The 22361-nt window shown below is 35.5% G+C and overlaps 1 protein-coding gene across 1 annotated transcript in view; it reads right to left on the bottom strand.

The window, feature by feature from the left end:
* NEK1 (NIMA related kinase 1) overlaps window positions 1-22361 on the bottom strand; it is a 44671-nt gene that overhangs the window by 9561 nt on the left and 12749 nt on the right. The window contains exons 10-27 of the mRNA XM_030449695.1: window positions 22187-22247; window positions 20938-21095; window positions 19791-19850; window positions 19598-19645; window positions 19431-19505; window positions 16097-16275; window positions 15883-16014; window positions 13185-13287; window positions 10681-10764; window positions 10050-10133; window positions 7188-7265; window positions 6094-6189; window positions 5098-5271; window positions 3240-3308; window positions 2923-3157; window positions 1677-1829; window positions 841-1029; window positions 148-268 (exon numbers count right to left, since the gene is read on the bottom strand). Of these exons, the coding sequence (XP_030305555.1) occupies window positions 148-268; window positions 841-1029; window positions 1677-1829; window positions 2923-3157; window positions 3240-3308; window positions 5098-5271; window positions 6094-6189; window positions 7188-7265; window positions 10050-10133; window positions 10681-10764; window positions 13185-13287; window positions 15883-16014; window positions 16097-16275; window positions 19431-19505; window positions 19598-19645; window positions 19791-19850; window positions 20938-21095; window positions 22187-22247 (2099 nt within the window). The remainder of the gene's footprint in view (window positions 1-147; window positions 269-840; window positions 1030-1676; window positions 1830-2922; window positions 3158-3239; window positions 3309-5097; window positions 5272-6093; window positions 6190-7187; window positions 7266-10049; window positions 10134-10680; window positions 10765-13184; window positions 13288-15882; window positions 16015-16096; window positions 16276-19430; window positions 19506-19597; window positions 19646-19790; window positions 19851-20937; window positions 21096-22186; window positions 22248-22361) is intronic.

Below are 22361 nucleotides of genomic sequence, written 5' to 3'. Positions count from 1 at the left end.
AAAAGTCACCAAATGCAGTAAAACAAGCATGGCAGACAAGCAATGAAGCTTCAGCTAAGCTGAACGCTTTAACTATTGTATCTAAATCCTACTTAGAGCTACTTGTTCAGTCTGGAGAGAAAGGGATAAGAAGAATAGAGTACTTACTTATCCTCATTCTCCTTTACCCATACTTCATAAACAGTGATGGGAAATTCCTTACTCTCCTTACTCTGGTGCTTTTTATCTTCTGTTTCTTCCAACATCTCTGCTTCTAAATCATCAGGCTCTAAAATTAAGAAAGTCATATACCTCATTAAAAATGAATCCCAGTCAAATAAAAAGACAGGAGAGGCTATACATCTTAAGGTTACACTTATATCTTTCAGCTTTTACAGTTTTCTGTACTCTGCAGAAACAACTGAAGTTTTGTAACCCCAGAGCTAAAAGTTTCTGTTACAATAAAAGTATCTTAAAGCTTCAACTAACTGTGTCTTCTAAAAACCTCAGTAGCATTCCCCCATAGATCATCAGCGTGCTGATACCCTATAGGGCAAAAGATTTCAGCACAGGTAATGGGAAGAGGAAACAAATAAACAAAGAAAAAAAAACAAAAGAAAAAGCCCACCCCAACAATAAAAAAAAATTTAAGCACCTTGGAATCCCCTAGAAAGTTTTCTTTAAGTATACAAAAAGTTTCTGGAAATTTACAAAATACATGAGCCAATCAAATTAGAACACAGGCATAGAAAGCACTTGGCCCTACACATAAAATATTTTAATAAAAACCTGCACATTACTTACTTCTCTCACTGAATTGGAAAACAGATTGTAATTAGAATTACTAATGAAACGACTTACCATCCAGAGTAACAGGTTTGCTCTGCACCTGAGTAGGTTCAGCTTTCTGAGATTCTTCTGGAATAGTCATGTCAGACTCTGTGACACCAGCTGGTACTGAAGACTGAGCTCCAATAGTAGAAGAAGGTTTCTCTTCTTTCTCCTCTTCTACAACTAAGGACTGATGATCTTCAAGGACTTCTCCAGTACCTACCACAAAATTATTCTATTATTTAAACAATGTTTTGACACAGTTTGATAATAAACTACAATGTGACTACACAGTAAGCTGAGAATTTTTTTTCTTTAAATGAAAATAAACAGAAATGTGTGCATGCTTTTATTATAACTATGATGAAGAGGAAAGCTAAATTTTGAATTTTACCTGCTGTATTATCATTAGTACAAGTTTGTACTTAGAATAAGCAAAAGTCCTGTTGTTCTTGGAAAGCACCAAAACCAGAAAAAATCCACTGATATGGTAAGTCACATGGTAATGAGAAGGTTATAGAACCTAGCTACTATAATATTCAGTTGATGACATCCTTTTAAAAAACAAACTCTTTTCTATTGATAGAATTGATCCACAACTTTTAAGGAACATGAAGCTCCTTCTTCAGCACATCCCTCTTAATTTCTTATCCTCTTAATTTCACTGAGTTTGAAGTATTTCCACGCCTTCCAGTATCAGCTTATGATGACATTTAGAACAGTTAGAACAGAGGCAACCCCCAGAAATGGAAAGAAAGGGTGAGGACAGAATATGCTTTTATGACTTCAGAATTGTTCTCAGTAAACAAAGTGAGAATGTTTCGCTTCTTACACTTGCAGTGCAGATAATTACCAGCTGTACTTACCATTTATTGTATCTAGTTCCTCGAGTAAGTCGGTTTGCAACTGCAACTCTGCTTCTCCTAGGATCTTCAGGACTGAATCAGTAGGGCTTTTGCCCCATACTTTCCTATGGGGTTCGCTATTATCTAACCTAATTACTTCACCCAGAGTTTGACCTGTTGGGACACATCAGAAATACAGAAGCTCTTAGTAATTAGAAACTTTTATTTGCTTTCTCTGTAATTAACAAATAAACAACCTCCACAAAACTAAAAACTACAAAGCTAGAACTCATGTCACTTCACTACAAGCCAGGCAGTTCAAAAGTCCACAGTTTTTCTTCCACCAGTTCTATTTTATAGCAGGAGTTATTCAATGCCAGTTACCATCTGCAACTCAATAGCAGCAGGAGAGCTTTTAATCAATTCAAGCACCTCAATAGAGAACAGAATGAGTAATGTTTAAAACTGGCATGAGGTGGTCTGAACTTTACCTGAAATGGGAAACCAGAAAGTATCTTGTCCTACTATCCTTTGGCATCTTTTTTTTGTTATTTTTCCCTCCAAGGAAAACAGAATATAAAGCAATAAAGAACAGAGCAAAAGAAGTTTTTTGTCCTTCTATCTAACATCCTTGGTGTGTAAAACTACTCTGCTACGAAGTAAGTCTGTCACATTCGCAATGATTATTTATAGCTACAATGTGAGTCAGACCCTTAATAAGACACACAGAGACCAGCAAAAAAGGTTGTCTACCCAAAAGCCTAGAGAGGGCAGACAGAAAATTCAGAAAGACAGGTTTGATTTAAAAAAAAAAAAAGAAAAAAAGTTAAGACGAGTGCAATAAATGTAACAGATAAAACTTAGGTTGTTACAATCATTAGTTTTTAGTGCTCTACTGATAACATAAAAAGATTTTCAGGTTAAATAAGAAACTTTCGTATTTCTTAAGTGCTTTTTATTCTTTCTGTTAAATTAGTGCCTGTTAAAAAGACACAAAGAAAGCTCAAAGTAACCATGCATTTAATTAGGTAACTGTTCAAATTAAGAAATTATTTGTTGAATTTCCTGCAGACAACTTAGTTACTCAGCCTGTGGCTTACTCCTTATCCAAGGGAATACATAACTACCTGATGTTTAGAATCAGATGACACACTAACAAAATGACAGATAACAAGATGATAGTAATACAGAGTACTTCCTTTATAAAAACAGACACTACACTTGGTGAACTGATTTACTAATATCATGTTGACAAAAAATTACTTACCATCTGTTCTGGAGAGAGAATCTTCCATTGATAACTGAGCTAGAGGAACTACCAACTCAGCTGCCGCAGATTCCCATTTTTTGCGATCCCCTAGAAGTGGATGGTCACCCTTTTGTTGTTCCTTACCATCTTCAGACCCAGATGATTCGGAGATATTTTTACACTCCTTTTTTCCTTTCTCGTCTTCCTGAGATTTAAGATTTTGATTCAATCTTCTCAGTATTTCTCGTTTATTCTGAAACACACATATAAGTTAAAATAATTCCCTTCTTAAAAGGCAAAGAAAACTAAAAGAAACTGAACCCAATCTGACATACTTGCATTGCAAAATCTGGCTTTTTAGCTTCCTCCTCAGCTTCCTGGGGTCCAGTAGTTACATTTTCATCCTTAAAGTCCAAGAAGCATGATAAACAGTGTAGAAGAATATGTCAGAAAAAAAATAATTTTGATAATATTAATAGAGGTTATAGTGAAAAATACCTCTAAAATATTTTCATTGACAACTGCACACAGATTTAAAAAGAACGTATGATACTTCTGTTTTTATGGGACTTCGCAAAGAGAGAATTTTCAAGTGTAGCTTTCATATTTGAACCACTCTCTATCCAAAAGTGGAGAGCAAATGAATCATTCAGTTCAAGCAGACAAGTTCAGAGCCCAAAACATTTAAAGATAAAGCCAGAAAAGACCTCTACAGCAAAATGCCATCAAATTCCAACAGCATAAACAAATAATTCTGTAAGAGAAAAAAAAAAAAAAGTGGCAAAGACAGAGTCAAGGAGCACCTGCACAAATAAGAAGGGCTTACAGCATGCATAATGTCAGGTTGGTAAAGAATAAGAAAACAGTAGTTCCTTGATATCTGGAAACATTTCAGATAGCCTGTCCAGATTAAGTCAATTGAGACTAGGCAGATCCACATTTACACCAAACTAAAGACAAATATTCCATTTTGCAGTGCATTTTTCAGAAAAACATTCTGTATTGCTTTTAATGTGCCTCAATTATGGAAGGAATGTCTACAGTGGCCTAAGACCTACCAGGCTTCCAAACGCAACCAATATGAATTTCATTTAGGAAGCATATTTACTGCTCAAAATTGTAAAATACTAAATATGCAAAGTAATAAAACTGAACATTGAAGAGAAATACAGAGAACTTATAATCTTTGTGTACGAGACTTGCATTCTACAATTCCTCTGTGTGCTCATTTTTAATCAGTTATGGTCACCATCATCTATTACTGGAAGATAAATTACCCACATGGAAAAAAATGTGTTAACAGCTTAAGAATTTGTGAAAACATTATTTCTTTTTTCAGCTATCAACTAACACCTTTTATTGTATTCCCTTCTCTATACACTATTTAGAATTAACTTTCAAGTATAGCCCATAGATACAGCCTTCAGGGCTTTATACAGTACATAATCCCACACTGAAATCCAGAAACAGCTTAGGTAAAAAAATAAAAAATAATAAAAAAAAAAAAATTAGCATTCAAATTATTGTGTTAAAAACTCAAATTATACAAAAATTCACTTGTATGCTCCGTTTCACAACTGGTACTTAAATCAAATGGTGGTAGTTGAGAGAAATCTGCAATCATTTACAATTATTAGGACCCAAGACCACAAGAACATAGAAGCTAGAAAATCTCTAATACTGTTCTAGAAAACAAGAAGAGATGACACCATCAGATTCAAGTCTCGTAAACTTCATATTCTGTTAAAACCAGGTCATACCTCAGTCTCATTGAAAATCAGAGTTATAGTTCTAGATATCAAAGTAGTTCTTTAACTCAAAATTTATTTCCTCACTGAGCAGGTTACAAACTCCTTAACTCCCCTCTCTAAGAGACTGATGAAAATGCTGGTTAATTCATCTCTTATTCCACTAATCATGACTACCTTGATGAAAATGTAAATAGCAGCCTAGGGTTCATCATAAATAAGCCACTTTGCTCAAAACTGATTGAATTTGAGTTTCAGTGTACAGATATATTTCAACAGCTTCCAATTTTGGTTTTGTTTTAGGGTTTTTTTTCCTTTCCCTAATTAGAAGCAACAGGTATCCTTAAAGATGTTTTCTACTTAATTTACACATTCTTCTAAAATTTTTTTCAAATCAGTTGTGGGTTTTTTTCATTAATTTTACCCTCTTAAAAAAAGTACATACCGCACCCACTTCTTTCAAGGCAGAAGTCATGGAGATGACTGGAGTACCAGGCTTCACTGGAAGTCGTGGCTTAGGAAGAGCTGTTCCAAGGTCCTGTTGTCCAGGCACAGGACTGTGTTCTGTAGCTCCCACATGAAAAGGCACATTAGGATTCTTTACCCCTTTAGCTATTAGCTGTATAGAAAAAGAAAAAAAAACCAAACAAACAATACCTTAGAATCACAGAATGGTTTGGGTTGGAAAGGAACCTTAAAGATAATCTAGTTCCACCCCTGTGGCACGGGCAGGGACACCTCCCGCTAGACCAAGTTTGTCAGGGCCTCATCCAAGCTGGCCTTGAACACCTCCAGGGAGAGGGCATCCACAGCTTCCCCCAAGCAACGTTCTACTGTCTCACCACCCTCATAGGAAAGAATTCCTTTCTAATATCTAATCATCTAATATCTCATCTACCCTCAGTTTAAAACTGTTACCTCTCATCCTGTAACTACATGCCCACGTAAAAATTAAATTCAGGACTTTGCAAATTAAACACAGTATTATGTAACCGACTCATATAAACCTTAGAAAAAAGGACACCAATGCCACACATTTTTATACAAAAGACAACAGTCAACTGCACACGTAACCAATTTTAAGTTTATCAGTTTCAAAACATCCTCTTCCTTGTAGCTAGACTTGTCACTCCACAACACATAGAAACATGAGAAGATTAAGTCACTTTTGTAAGTTCCAGACCATTAAGGTAATCTTAATGATTCTTAGGTAGTTTGATGTTCTTAAATTCTTGAACCAAATTCTACATTTAAGTATAGCTAAGATTAGGTTTCCAGTGAGAGAATTCTCAATGACAGGTGCTCTCCCTCAGTTTCAGAAGACAAGCATATTCTATGCTTTTAAAAAATCACATATTGTAAGCTTTTATTTACACAAAGATACAGCACAAAGATAGAGCACTCCATACTCTGACTGTATGTAACAGATTTGTTTTCTTACATGTTCTTCCCAGGCTCTTTTCTCTCTTTCATATGCTTCCTTTCTCTTTTGTTCTAATTGTTCTTTCAGAACCGCAGCTCGAGCATTTGCTTGGGCCTGTAGTAAACAAACAAGCAAAAAAACCCAACTTAAAATAATGAAAAAGGTTAGTACCCCATTCTGTGGAACACTTAAAAAACATTCTTGGATTACATCATCTCGCTTTTTCTCAATTATTACTGTATAGACTGTCAAGGGAGGGCTCCTCCGATAATCAAAAATCACCACAAAAGTAGAGCAACTGTTCTATGTTGAAATAATTACAATTCCTCAAAATTTAATTACAATTCTTGCATTGTATGGTTATAGTTTTAGAGTACATAGTTATCTTCAATGGAGTATTTTGAAATTAAAATCTCTAGCTATAATTATTTTAGAAGCTAAATGCATTAATCATAAAATAAAAGATAATCAGTTTAAAACTTAACACAAACACAAAATGCTTCAGTTGCTGTTTCACCTCTGGCTTTAAGTTCAGGCATAAGGTTAGCTTGTTCAGGCATAAGGTTAGCTTGCTCTTTGCAGATGATAGGGGAAAAAAGTTAGACTAGATAGAGTAGTATTTGCTTTGTACCATATGGTAGAAATACTGATGTAAGAACACCACAGGGTATATAAAGTTCCATTCAAACACTGGACTTCTGTGAAACACATTTGAGTTAAATGTACTTTATCACAGTGATATATATCTCACCTTCCAATCCACATGTAGACCATACCAGCACAGCTAAGGAGTTTTACCCTCTTTTATTCTTTTAACTAAAATAAAGTTGTTATTTAAGATACACTTCCTTTCCCTTTCTTTATTGAAACCCTATTTTAGTTATGCCAAACTGCCTTTAGGATTAAAGCCAACCTAGAGAAAAATCTCAGAGTCAGGGACTGGAAAAATCCTTGGCTTGCTATGCTATTTTAAACACATCATATTTTAAAGTATTTTAAACTACTTGTAATGTACATATGAAGAAACTCTTGATAACAAAATGAAACATAATACTTAATGAGATATGAAATAGATTTGAAAACATTTTTATCCCCTTCCTCCCCACAATTACCTTCTGCACTTCTATCTTTTTGCGTTTTAGTTCGGCTTCCTCACTTGATTCTTGTCCATCAGAACTGGCAGCTTCACTCTGAAAAGTAAGAGTCCTCAGAGTATTGTAATGAATTCATATATTTAAAAGCTGTGTGATGCAAGTGTATCTTACTCAGATTGCTCTGACTGTATAACTAACACAGTTCATAATTTCACTAGGTAACTCCCAATAAAATATAACCTACTTACACAGAATCTTTGAGATTTTGGGTGTGTGTATGTGTGTGTAATTTGAGGGGGGTATGTTTGGTTTTAAAAGATACAAAGTTTTTACAAACCATGAAAAAAGTTATGTTCCTCCTGATGCAAGGGAAGTGACCTAATGATGCTGGGCTCTCACCTGCCACCCCGCATTACTGGTGCATGCTCCGTCAGTAAGGTACACAAGAAAGGTTTGATGCTCTAGAATTCCTGTTTCTTCCACTGTATATGCTCCAAAGGTGGAATGGGTGAAGGTGAGAAATAGTACCCAGTAAGAACAGATAAAGCCTACCTCTGAAATCTCTGTTTTCAATCTCTATTAATTTCTTTCATTGGTTCCTGCATATTCCTATTTACAGAATAGACTGATAGAACTATGCAAAAAAAAGTTCTGAGAGGAGCTTTTAATGTTCATGATCAACTTGCGCAGATCTTTTATTTAAAATAAACTATTTAGAAGGCCTATTTTGTAGGCTTCTTACACTATAAGGAGAAGAGCATTATTAGAAATAATGAGGCAAAACAAAGCAAGAATCTTTGGTAAATTTTAAAGTAAAAATTGTCGTGCCACCTTGGCTTCAGTCAGCTAACAGGAGAAAAAAGATGACTAAAAAGAACACTGGAGATAGAAACCTGGTACTCTTAACAGGCAAAAGAATGAATGCATATATACTCTGGAAGTGTTCAAGGCCAGGTTGGATGGGGCCTTGAGCAACCTGATCTAGTGGAAGGTGTCCCTGCCCAAGCAAGAGGGTTGGAACTAGATGATCTTTAAAGGTCCCTTCCAACCCTAGCCACTCTGTGATTCTCTGATGTATTGTGTATAAAATAGGATACTATGCAGTAATGTTAGATATAAAATTGCTCATCAACAGAAAGAAACAAAGTTATCTGTGACATGATTTGGTCTGAGATGGTATTACTCTAGTTGTGAGCATCCACACTAAAGTTTGTGTCCACACAGGTCATCAAGGAAAAAAACTATTATATCTGGGACTCTAAATTCTGAAAATTAGTTTAGGTCTACTTCCTGGGAAGATATTAATCTATTCTTTGTTCCTCTGGAGGTGACATACCTTCTGTGGCACACAGCACTACCCCAGGTAAGGTACAACCATTGGCAAAGAAAGATAGGTTCCTAATATGCCCAAGAACCCATACACAAAAATGTCATGGTCACAATAACAGCACCTTTGTTTGATTTTACTAGCACAAGCAGCCTTGGCCTCCAGAGTAAAGTTTTCTGGAAAGTACCTTTACCTCTGCAGTCAACTACACAGCAGGTAGAGTTGGGGTGTTCCTAATTTGAGAGGAAGTGCTGCAGCTGCTAAGTTAAAAAAAACCCTAAAGAAACAGTGCAGTACAGCAATGGCTCTCTACTGAACTTTTTAGCTCTGTCAGTATTCTAAGGGGACACATGAGACACAGTAAGACTTCAAACAGATGTGTAGGGAGATGACTAGTTCCAATGTAAGAGCTTTGAAGCTTGTCCAAAAAACCAGGAGAGAAAGAGTTAGGAGAGAAATCAGTGGCAAATGAAATTAAGACAGCATGGGCTTATGGTGCATCAACTTAACAATTCATGTGAGCTACTGCTAGTGATAAACTTCACAACTTCACTGATCAGTCTTTACAGTAACTTCATGGATTCAGAAGACCTTGATTTTCCTCATGCTCTTTAAAATTAACTTTATAGAATGGCTCACTTTAGTCCTGTAACAGACTTAGTCATTAGCACATCTTATAAGGTTTGCATAGTCTTCTCAGGTAGAAATTAACTTCTGCTCTGGATCACTCACTTTAGATTTAAAGGGGCTAGGGTTCCTCTTCAGTGCACTAAAAAAGTTTTGCATCTCAAACAAAGGACTGAATGTAGCTCCTTTGTTTTAATAACAAATGGACAGGAAGGGGAAGAATAGGCATGAGTACAAGATCACACAGTATTTTAATGAAAAAATGGAAACAGAGTCTGGACCATATTTACTACATAGATTGCCTCTCAAATGAAAATATTTTTAAACAGTAAAAGGATTGCTTCCAAGGGTGTCTTGGATTATTCATCTGAAACCTTAAAAAGCTTTCAATCTGCATGTTCTTTGTTAATATATTATTTTGTTTTTCTTGTATGATAAGCATATCTTGGAAAAGCAATGTTTGAGAAAATTTGTTTTGATTAAATTGAGCTCATGCCAGGCATTTCAAACCTTAAAACACACCTATAGAACATATGAAAAGAATCACTTCATACGTATGAAGTGAGCACTGTCAAAAAGTGAGCACTGGAAAATTTCCTGTAACTAAAACCAAATAGATACAAATATGCTAGTGCCTGGTGAGAAATTGAAGTGTCAAATTCTGATGTAATCTTATGTTTTTAACACATTATTAGTGTACAGGCACTGAAGCTGCACCCCAGCACTGAAATAACAAACAGATTTTGTATATTGTGGAAGAAGAGATGGAAGTACACTAACTGCAACAGAATTTAATATCAAAAATAGAAGTCTATTCAGAAAACTGCCTATGACAAAAGTATTCCTGCAGCTGTAAAATAGTACATCCATAGCCACTTTCCGTAAGTATTAAGATTATAAGTATTAATGTTACTCTTCAAACCAACCTTTTCTCCACGAAGTTTTGCTCTAATCTGTTGACGCTCATTGAAGTTTTGTAGCCGGATCTGTCTTAATCGTGCCAAATATTCCTAAAGCAAAGCAAGGAAATAAGTTTACAATGAAACTTATATCCACTATGGCTAACTTAAAATACATGTGATTGCACAAAAAAAAAAACCCACCAAAAAAACCCAAAAGTGTGAAGCCCCCCCGACTACTGCAATCACCATATTCACTTATCTCCAGAAAAATTCTCATCTCATGAAAATACAGAAAACTGGAAACTGTTTCCCAGTATTAAGCTATCATTACATTTTATATTATTGAAAGCTAGAAATGGGAATATTTATCACAACAGGATTAAGACATGCAGAGTCATATCTATATGTGCGTACATTAAAGAACTTCTCTGAGACAAACTGATGTAGACAACAATTATTCTGATTATTTTAAAAAATAAAACCCTCAACACAACAACAAACACACTCAAGCTCTAGAACTTTATAAGTAAATGATTTCCTAGGAATTTATGGAGTTCTTTTGTTTCATTACACAGATGAACCATGCAGGGAATCTGGACACAGTCGAAGTCAAAACCGTATGATGAGTAAAGTGGCAAGCATGTGGCAAGCATACCTCTTCCTCCTTGTTTCTGGATTTCCTTCCTCTTGCAGAAATGGACCTGGCTCCATAGGTATCTGCCACGCTTTGCAGTGTACCCTGTTTGCCATTTAATGGTATCAAATTTAAAGTAGCTAGGGCAGTAAAATTATCTGCTTTATCCAATAACTGCTCACTTATAAGAAACCAAATCCATCTATGATTTACAGTTGTTAACTGATAACCCATTTTCGCTTACATGAAACATACGAGAGTAGTAACTAAAAATTCTCTGTAGCCAAAGACAGAGATTAGAACTCTAAGAACATAATTTCTTCTCCCTGTAATTCTGATCTTCTCTTATGTTAGAAAGCCTAAATTCTGATGGGCATAAGTTTTTCTGCACCTGCATTATATACAAATTTTAGCACAGCATTGGTATTTCTGCCATTGTTGAGCCAAGCCTAAAATAAAAGTGGAATGTTTCTATGTTCTTTGGTTAAGCTTTTTCCACAATAGTGACTTTTTAAAAAAATACACAAGTAGGAAACTCATAAGGCTATAAAATACTCAAATATTTTATATATTTGTTTAACAATAATTGGGCTTTGTTAAATGCCCAACACATATGCATTCACAGTGTATGGACTCGATATACAGTCACCGGAAGTATTCAACCTTTAAGGAAGTCCAATACAAACATTACAAGAATCATTTAACTCCAGGGTTCCTGCTTGGATTAAAATCCAAAATATTTAAATTATTTTGCTTATGTATACCATAAGCCCCTGCTGATCAGGTAAAAAAATATCTTGATTTGTTAAGTCAAAGTACAATAAAAATAGTAAGGATACATGCAATAGTTACATGGACATTCTGCCTTTAAAATACCAGGCTTTTGGCTTTCACAAGCCCATGAGTAGAGAACCATCAGTAAGTAAATAATCCATTTAAGTTCTAGATAGAAAGGACTGAATCCAAATATTCTGGCTAAATACTGTCTCAAGCAAAAAATAAGTACCTCAAGGGAACAGCACATTTCTGCATTTCTGTGGTTTAATGACTGGGGGATCAGAGAACTGATTAAAGGACCCATCCTGTGGATAAGAAGTAGCATGCATTTATGAGGACTCCAGGAATTCTGGTTTCAGCTTAAGCATTAAATCAAACAAAATGGAAAGGAGTATTTTCCATCTTCACCTTTTCAGAAAATAATTGGTTTTATTTTAGTTTTTGCCTGTTCCTGAGCTTTACAAAAGCTAACCAGCACTATTCTATCCCTCTCATTGTTTTTCATGCTAGCATTCAAGTTAGTTTAGGTATTTTGAAACTGATGCAGATTTATATCACTGCTCTTGAACAAGGAAAAAACTGGAAGCAAGATTTTTGAGAGCTGATTCTCTTTGTGTACAATGCTAACTTTTAATCATCTGCCTATTTTAAATTTTTCAAAGACTAGGATTCAAATGTTTTGCACTGCCACACAGCTACTGTAAATAGCAAATGAGGCCAGCATCTTAGAGATTACTGGAAGTATCAACTCAAGTGTCAACTACTGAGTCAAACAAACTGCCACTTAAAAATAGAAATTGACAACTAACAGCTGGGTAAATTAGCCCAAGTAATTTGATTTACAAGTCTCTATATTATTAAGAGCTACATATTAGATTCCTACTGATTCACCCTCTCAGATCATCATGGTCTGGACAATAGATCCATTCCTATATGAGAACTACTGTCAGCTAGTTGAATTATTTTCCTGCACAAATAAAAGGAAGCTACTGAGAACTTCTGCTATCAGTGGCAGACAGTTAAGAATAAAACATTTGGGCTCAGTTGAATACACTGACTTGCATACTTGGGTTCCTTGCAATAACTGATCTCATACATGTACATTAATGCCAACAGACAACAAAATGGAAGCAGGTACTACTAAGGGCTTGTCTCAGATGAGAAAATCTTAAGAATTTGTCATTTTCGTCACAACTATTTGCTCATCTTGGGGTTTTTAAAAAAACAGAACTATGGTTTTAAACTGTAAATATGCAGTTAGTCTTACCTTACTGCAATGCCAGCACAGTCAATTTAGTAATCAGTTTCAGTAGTTTACTGTGGTTTTTTAACTTAGTTGTATATGATCAGTGTGGAAAAGCACTCAAAAAACCCAGACTCTCCCCATTACAAGATCACATAGTTCACACACACAAAGTCCTAATGCAAACCAGTAATTTCCAAGATTACTTTACTGAAAAACAAACTTCCTAAAGCAATATTGACTTTGGAACCGCAAGCATAAAGAAAAAAGAACCCTTTGTGACACAGCCCACTAGTTAATATCTAAAGAATAGAAGTCTTAGAAACATCAACCTTGACAGGTATTACCTTACCTGTAATAACAAAACACAAAAACCTACCTCTCATTCTCTTTTTTTTTTTTTTTTTTTATGCTTAAGGAAAATATTTAGTCCGTATTTCATAGTTATGATGATTCATAAGGCATGCTGAAGCAGGAATAAATATAGGAAGACTGGATTTCATACCATGTGTCCCTCAGCTCGAGCTTTGTTTTCCATGGCTTCTCTCTTTCGTTGCCAAAATTCTTCAACTTGCTTTGCTCTATCTGCAGATATCCATCCTTTTTGCCTGAGTAAATTCAACACACACCAAGATTAAATTCTCTGAAATACAACTCAACACTCCTCTCCCCCTACATTTATTCTAACTAGGACACACACACAAAAATGTAACTTTCTATGAGTAAGGCATCTTCAAAAAATGGCTTTTTCTAGACAAAATACAAAACTTGCACAAAATGGGGAAAAATAGGTTCAATTAAGTCAAAAGAATGCTTGGAAAAAAAAAATCAGAACAAAACACCATGTTGTACTTTCAGATCCTGGTCATCAAAACAAAAAAAAATTAATGTCAAAACACGATCTTTGTGAGATTATTTATGAAAATGTTTCATGATTGTTATAATTTGGGAAAAAGAAGATTCCTTCAAGGCTTCCCAAGACAGATGTGAAAAACTCATTGAATGAGCCAGTCAATAAGGCCAATAACACAGCAAGATTGAGCTATGTGTAGAGTAAGAGCTTTTACCACTTAAATAATTAGTACAGTGCTACTAATCCTCAAAGTGCTCTGGTAAATTCTCTGGGGGATGTTGAGGCATTTTTGTTTGTTTTCAAAGGCATCATGAAGGAATTTTCTTACACATCAGAACATGATGTTTTTCAAATGTTCCACCCCAGGTCACAGACCTGGCTGGGTAGACACGAACGTTGTGCTCAAGTTACTGCAACTGAGCATGTGGCAAGTCTCCTAGTACATACATATGGTAGTTTTGTAGAGAAATGAGTTTCTGACAGATTGGTTAGAAGTAGACACAGAGGAAGCTTTCTGTTAAAACAAAACAAAAAATCCAAACCAAACCAAAGAAAAAAACCGAAGATGCCACTGAGAAATGGTGCAAGATATTCTAACTGATGGAAGAGTGATGAAGCAATCCCCTTTCTAAGGTTCTTGTAAGCAGGCTTGGCTGGGGAGAATTGAGGGTTTAACACGCAGGAAGACATTGGAACAAGATGACAGCAATAGCCCTTCAGGTTGAGACAGTAAAAGAAAGAATAATTTTGCAATACGGGAACTATTGCTATTAATTAAAAAATGAAGTAGCACACTAATTAAACACCATTGCACCTGGAATTTCTCTCTGCTCAGCCCCACCCCAAGCAACAAGGAAATGAAATATCTCCATATGCTACAATACATTAAGAGAAAGATAGAAATAACAGTACTGTAGCTGCTCTGAAAAGGCAAGATGATTCACACAGGTGTACTGATAAAGAAACAAATATTTTGACTCACTACATTATTTTTACTGTTAATTACGTATGAACTAAGTTGGTGTTGAAGCAAAGGTGCTTTCCAAGGAAAAAAGCAAACAAAAAAATGCAAACCTATTTATCCCAAGCCAAATTCACAGGAAACATTTATTTCTACTAAATTTTATGAAACTGGTTTTCCCTACTCTGTGCGACTCACTTTGCTAAACTATTTTAACTACATTTCTCCTGGGCTGCATTTCCAACAGACAATTTTTAAAGTTTGCTGATGCTGAATATACTTAGCTTTATGTTAGCTGTGGTAGTGTAACCAGAAACCTTGCAAATTGAAGATTTCTCAACTTCTTCAACATACGCAAAAATTATGTACCTTCAAGAAAGTTGGAATTAATTAAATTTTTGAGCTAAGCATCCTGAACACTTATCTTTTTATTTCACCACCAGCTGAAAGAATAAGTGAAGAGAAATATTGCTAGACCTGCTATGATAATAAAATTGCATTTAGATAATAAAGTACAAATACTTATCAGATTTTAAATGCTAAGAAACAGCACCCCAGTTTAGCGCTAAAGGCAACACAGTTTATCAATAGAAAAAACAGGTATCTCTACCTATTTTGAAACTTCAGAACAGTATTTTCACTGAGTGTTTCTAAGACCATGTATTTGAGAAATACTGAATTACTTAGCCTTCACAATCTTCACGTGATTCATAATTTGAATCCCTCTACTATAATTCCTTTCAATTTGAACCCCTTTAAAACAGTTTACCCAGGTGTAATAAAGTATCATTTAAAATTGTCATATGTGGGAGGCAAACAGTGTTGTGACACTTAGTGCTCTGCACTAAATAGAGGAGGATGGAAATTTGCAAATACAACAGCTAGGAAAATACACATTACAGCACTGTGTTGTACCAAAGAGAAGGAATTTTCCTCTCAAAAGCCCAAAGCACTGTAAGGAAATTAAAAGATACTTTGTAGATTACATAGTTGCAACATCAGTGTTGAACATGCTATGTTATTGCTTCAGATTTTGAAAGTCAGAATTAAATGATAGGAGAAGGAAGCATCTTGGCAGGGAAAATAAAAAGTGGAACCATGAAAAAAATAAAGGAGGAGGTTTATAACGTCATCTGCAACTGCAGTAAGCCAAGAATTTTGACTGAAATCTAGTTTACAGTTGTTAAAAATACATTTTTCCACTATTGGGGAAGCCAAGGTTTCAATTGGTTCTAGAAGAATTGTGGTCTGTGAGGGACTAACACACAAACAGACAGCACAGTACCAAGGATAAAGTGATTTTGAAGTATGTCCAACTACCAAATGAAACAAGACACAGAACAAGAATCTAACACATAGGGACAGATTTATGGATTATCATAGTCCAACCTGTTTGCATAGGCTTGTTTAGACACCTCCTTCAATCTTTTCATTTTTTTCCTAACTGCACCAGCATCAGGTAAATGGTGATGACCTGCAGGCCCCTTAGGAACTCCTGGACGTATTCCAGGTGGAATTCCTCTGTAGATAAATATGTACATTAACTTTCATTACTTTAATCTAAAGCAGACCACACACAACTTCTACTGGAATGTAACCATACCTTTCAACAACTTCTCGACCTTGTACTTTCACCCTCCATTTGGCTTCCCTCTCTTCAGCTACTCTTATGTTTTCCTTTTGCTGTTGCATCTGGTCAAAAATAGCATGATAGTGCTCATACTGTCCTCTGGAAGACACAGGAGAAGGACCAACACCACCTCTACCGCCATAATGTGGTGCCTGGAAATCAGAAGGGGTAGGGTGGAAATCTCAGATACTAGTCTTAACAGCCCTTCCAATTTTCACTTCTTAAGAAGAATAAAAATATTAATATGCCCTGCAACAATTCTGAATTGGTCCTGGTTTTATTCCTAGCGAGTCCCTATTTTTACAAACAAGATAGCTAAACTAAAAACTTTTCTGTAAGCACTCCAAAATAACAAGGCATTTTACTTCCCACAGATAATAGTCTGGTTACATATGGGACATCTGTCACACATTTTGGAAACTACTAGTAACAAATACATGGAAGTGTAATTGGACATGCATGTTCTACATGACAAAAATTCAAGTTTTAGCACAACACCTACAAGTGATTGCAGTACTAGCTCAAGTACTAGTGAGTGATTTGTAGCTAAATACCCATTTTTTCATGAAGCTGGACACAGCTAAGAACATTTATAAGGTTGCTGAATGGGTTTAAGTGCAGATTTACCTGAGAATCCCCATTGCTACCAACCCAAATGAATGCTTCCCATTCATTTTCATCACTAGAATGGAAATGCTTCAGCATCTACCACAAGCTACTGCTTTATGCAAATTCTGTCATTCTCAAATAATCAGAATTCCTACAGAACCTTCATGTGAAAATGAAAAAAAAATAATGTTGTTGCAAGCAGCTGTGTACAGCAGTAGCCAAGAATGGATGCAAAAAATGTAAAACTGGCAAAACAAGGTTAAGGTTGTCAGCACATGCAAAAAAACAAAAAACAAAAAACAACGTTCCCTTTAAACCTGGTGGAAGTAAATAGCCCATGGTAGTGAATCCATGGAATTTGTTTTAACAGTAGAATCAATGTTCCTTCCAGAGTCATAAGTATTTAAAATAAATTCAAATAGGTAAGTGCAGATGTAACAGGTTTAAGACTGCCTAGTTAAAAGTTCTGGAACAGATTATATTTGACAATGCAATTAAGTTCACATTCTGAGTTTCAGTTGCTCAACACCCATCAGTAACTCCTCATAATCCATGTGACAGAAAATTAATGGAAAGATTTCTCCAGGCATTCACGTGAACATGCAGGTATGCAGTCCATCTGAATAAAAATAATTTACTATACAAATTATCCCAGTTTAGAGCTGGGATAGAGCTAATGCTTCTTAGTAGCTAGGTGTTTTGGATTAGTGCTGTGTTTTGCAGTATATCCAGGATTTCATATGAGAAAAATGTTGATAATTTAACTGATGTTTTTGGTAGCTGCCAAGAAATCAAGGACTTTTCAACTTCCCATGTCTTGCTAGTGTGCAGATGGACATGAAGCTGAGGGAAGCATAGCCAGAGAAACCGACCTGAATTAGTCAATGAAGTATCATATAGTGTCATGCTTATCACACAAATGAGGGTTGTCAGGGAAGTTCTCCCTCTCTCTTTCAGGATTGCTGTTTCAGGATTTTCTCTCCACTCATACTGATAGCCAGGGTCAGGCTAGGCATTGATTGGCAGGTGGTGAGTATTTGCATTGTGAATAATAAATTTGTGTATTTTGTTATTCCTACTATTATTGCTATCTTAATTTTATTTAAATTATTAAGTTGTTTTTCTGTCAATCTATGAGCATATTTGACATATTTGACATCAGGGAGTTGCTGGAAACACTGTTTTAATTTTGGAGAAAAGAATACTATGTAATAGCATGTGGAAACCTAGAGTGATAAGAACTTGGCAACCTGCAATAAGATTTCCACTAAACTATCCAATCTGAACACATTTTAATGGATTTTAAAAAGCATGTTTGACATGACATTTTACACTACTGACCCTCACTGAAAATATACACAGCCTCTGAACCTGTTTTCACAGATGACTAAGAATATTGGCAATGATGCAGCTGTAGCTAGAACACCTTATATGTTTTGCAGTATTTAAGGACCTTGCAATAAAATTCAAAAAGTTAATCAGAAAGATGACTGTTTCTTGGAATACATATAGTTCTGAAACAAATGTGAAATTGTTGCTGTTTCCTTTTGCATTGAAGCTTGTATTGGTGCCTACCAGTTTCACTGTCAGAAAGAGGACTGCAAAGGAACCAAGTGACATTTTTTGGCTTTTCCACTAAATCAGCACCTGGTAATTTTTTAAGTCCGGTATGCTTAAATTTGCTTTGATATTTACTTGCATGGCACAGATAAAAATTTTATCTCTTTTGAAATAATACTTAATAAGCAGCTACTGAAACCTGGTCAAGCACTTGTGTATTCCTTATATTCTTGTAGAAAAAACAGAAAAGAAAACCTCTATTCACTTTGACATTACTGCTCAGTCAGAGCTTGTTTACAAAAACCATACTAAACATGTCTAGGCCAAGTATTTTTGTAAGACTCACTACAGTCACAACAGATAGCTGTGTTTTAATCCATTGTGTATTGTCAAATAGATTCACACCACCACAATACTTAAGTTCCTGCACTGGCTTTATGTGAAGAAAGTAGCTAGCCTTTCAAATAACTTCGTAAGACTAGTGCCCAGAGCTGATGTTTCCATGAAACTCAAGCATACAGACAAAAAGAAACCGTCACAGAAATCGGATCAAAGTATGCAATCAAATTATCTAAAGATGTGGATGGCTAAGAATTTATGGCTTTCAGAAAAAAAATAATTAGATTTACTCAGCATTGTTCACCCCTCTCCTGAACAACTTATCAGTACATACAAGCATTATCTTTTATGCTTCTAATGATCAAAGTATGCTTAGAAGCAGGCGTTTAATACTGGGGATGAGGTTGATTGTCATAATATGAGAACCTTGAAAAAAATTTCAACAAAAGAATTCAAGAACAAACTTGAATGTGAAAGAAGCTGCTCATGCAAAGATTCAGCACAGCAAAAGTAGCAAAAGGAGGAGTGGAAAAAAAATAGTGGTGCATGAAAAAAACATTGCTGGCAGAAAGAGAAGAGATTCAGAAATTTAGGAAGTGCTAAAAGCAAAAATTGCGCATGATCTCCAAAAAGCCAGGGAAGAGAGTCTGTTATACAGCTTCTCTTAAATCAATCAGAGATTAATAATAGGCAGCCCCAAGAGGAGACCTCCAAGAGCACATCTTTCTGAAAAGAGAAGACCATGCCAGACAATGAAAGGCAGGAGGGACTACACCACATTTCGGCATCTGCTGCCAACCTTAACATCACCACTTCCACCTGAACCAAGCACATTCCTCCATCCTTGTTCCCTGGCTCTGTTTATTCGTTCCATCTGAAGGAGAAAACAATACAGGAAAACATAATTCAAGGAATCACTAAATCAATATCAAGCTTCACTATCAACATATTTTGAACATATTTTACCCTTTCTTTTTCCAATCTTCTCATTTCATCTGCCTTCAGTAAACTGATCTGCAATATATAAGGATTAAGCATGTTCAGCAATTGAGAAATTTAACTACTCTATATTCTTATACAACATATAACACACTACACCACAAGATATTTCATTAAAATTATGATGGGTGGAAAAAAAAGTCTCAAGAATCTTGTCTACCTGATCTCTCTGGCGTTTTTCTTTTTCAGGCAATTCTAACCTTTTCTTTTTTGAAGGTTCCTGAAAAATAAGCATAAAATTTTGTCTTTATTACTGGGACATTATTCTGTCAAGTCTCTGTCAATATAGGTCAGTGCTCCAACTGCTGCTGCATGTCCAAGAAGATTAATAGAATTTTTTTTAAAAAAATCATTGTTCCATAATGTTTAGAAAAAAAGATAAGGAGGAAAAGTTTGAAGGTCTTATATTTTCATTCTTGCTCTGCACTTAGCTTTCGCTTGGTTTGAAAATCAAGAGATGATTTCATGATACCTCAAACATTTTCCTCCTTTTTTCTCCTGGATTAGTTTTCTTCATTGGAGATGGAAAGGCCTGGGTAAAAGATGAAACCTCAAATTAGATAGCACGATGCCAGAATGAGAGGAAAATTCTCATCAGAAAAAAAATTTGTATCTTAAATCCACTACTTAGTAGGTGCAAAATGGGTTTTTAAAAAATAAATTACTAAGGAGGTTTTAAATGAAAAGCACTGCTAGGATCTAGGGGAAAACACTGCTGTATTTTTTAATCCTCTATTAAAAGCTCTGTCTTGAAAGTTGAAGGTAGTAACTTTTAAATGTTTTGTTTTCGTGTTTCTTCTCTGGCAATATGATTCTGCATTACAATCTCTTGCTATTATAAGTCTTTGAGGGTCCTTAGATATTAAGATTCTATTTCATTTGAAGAACAGATTTGTTAGGTTTTCCTTAGGCCACCAACCATAGTCCTTGTTACCAGTGGAAGAGGAGAAAGCATTCCAATAGTCACTGTCAGCAGCCACTGCCACCAGTGACTATTGGCTAACGACAGACGCAGTGGTCAAGACCAACAAAGGAACTAAAAACATGGAAAGCAAATCTAATTGAGCAGTGGAATTAAAAACCAAACGTAAAGTAGCAGTGTCTGAAAATCATTACATTAAAACCAACTAAATAAACAATCTAACAAAATCAATAATTAAACAAGCCCAGCATTTAAACTCTTCCTACTTTCTCTGCAGATGCATGAGTCCACCTAAAAGGCATTTTGAAAAGGAATGCATAGTATTTTCATAGCATTTAAATAAGCATGAGTAAAAGAGTTCCATTTAAGTAACTTAGCTTCTTACCTGTCTAGATTTAGCCAATAGCTTCTTCTCATTTGGCTTTTTAGGTGCATCACTAGACTTCCTGATCCCTAAAGGCACTCCATATTTTGCAGCAGGTTTGGTAATTTTCTGAGCTGGTGCAACTGAAGCCAGTATTTGTTCTTGAGCTGGTCTTTTTGCTAAGCAAACAATAAACAACAACCAAACCTGGTTTACAGCTACAGGCTAGCCAGTATAAGTTATTTCCCTTTCCTAAGGTCTTAGAAGAGCAAAGCTGGAGGGAAACAAGTAAACTGCTAGCATTTCATTCACAGGAGATGCTGCATAGATGCCATATCTCCAGTTGTCCAAAAAGGTAATCTAATTTTCAAGCTTGGTAACAAACAGCAGAACACAATCCCTTAGCCTTTCACTCTCAACATTTCACTTTAAATTAGAGAACTGAGGTTATTGTAGCTGCCACGGTTTATTATCCAGTTGTCACAGATATAGGGAAAGGTTACCCTAGCAGAATGGAGACACAGGCCTCCCTCCACTAACACCAGACTACAACCTGGAACACCAATGACAGCAGAAAATGAGTCCTGAAGAGCTTCAGTGGCCTTCAGGGATATTGCTTTCTCTACAGAGTTTCTGAAAATATGCCAATATTGTGGATTTGATTCTGTACTAGCAGGGCTCTGTTACTACAGAATAGCTGGACAGCAGTGGAACACATATAATGCTATCCAAAGACACTAAAGCACTTGTCACAGCTTCAAGGTAACTACAAAGAAAACAAAAAAGATAAGGCAAGAAAATGTAAGGTAAAATAATACAGGAAAATGAAGGAAGATCACCCTGAAAAAGTGAATCACAATCTACCTTGCCACCAGGAGTAGAATTTCTACTACTTTGGGCTGAAGTCAGGGCTTAATCTGGAATCTTTAACAAAACCTCCAATATTATTACAAGAAGTAATGCCTCTCCTTACTCATATGTCATTAGTATGGGAAAAAGAAATAACATATATACCTGCAGCCTTCAGAATCTCCTTACATTTTAGAAGTGTAGTGTACTGTGAGAGGAAAAAACACCTAAAATTTTACAGGATGCTAGTGTACACTTGCATCACTTGTACTCAACTTGAATCCAGCTCCCTGGGGCATAAGGGAAAATTGCTTCCCTTTCTTTTTTTCCTGAAACTTGTAGAAGCAAGTATAAGAATATACCAAAACTAACAAAATAAAATAAAATTGATATTGCCAGAGCTAAAAGGAAAAACACTTACCTGATGCAGCATGTGATCCAAACTTCTGGAAGATTTTGTGATTGAATTCCTCTGCAATAAGCTAAAAAAAAAAAAAAAAAAAAAAAAGTGTCACTCCCAGTAAGCATCTAACTAATAGTATATACTGATTTACTGTAACTTAAATCTAAATGAATACTCAACTTTACATATTCAA

Source organism: Calypte anna, chromosome 4A (genome assembly GCF_003957555.1).
Source record: "Calypte anna isolate BGI_N300 chromosome 4A, bCalAnn1_v1.p, whole genome shotgun sequence".
NCBI classification, from domain to species: domain Eukaryota; kingdom Metazoa; phylum Chordata; class Aves; order Apodiformes; family Trochilidae; genus Calypte; species Calypte anna.
The sequence above is the reverse complement of the archived record's forward strand: the minus strand, read 5'-3'. Positions and strand labels throughout refer to the sequence as shown.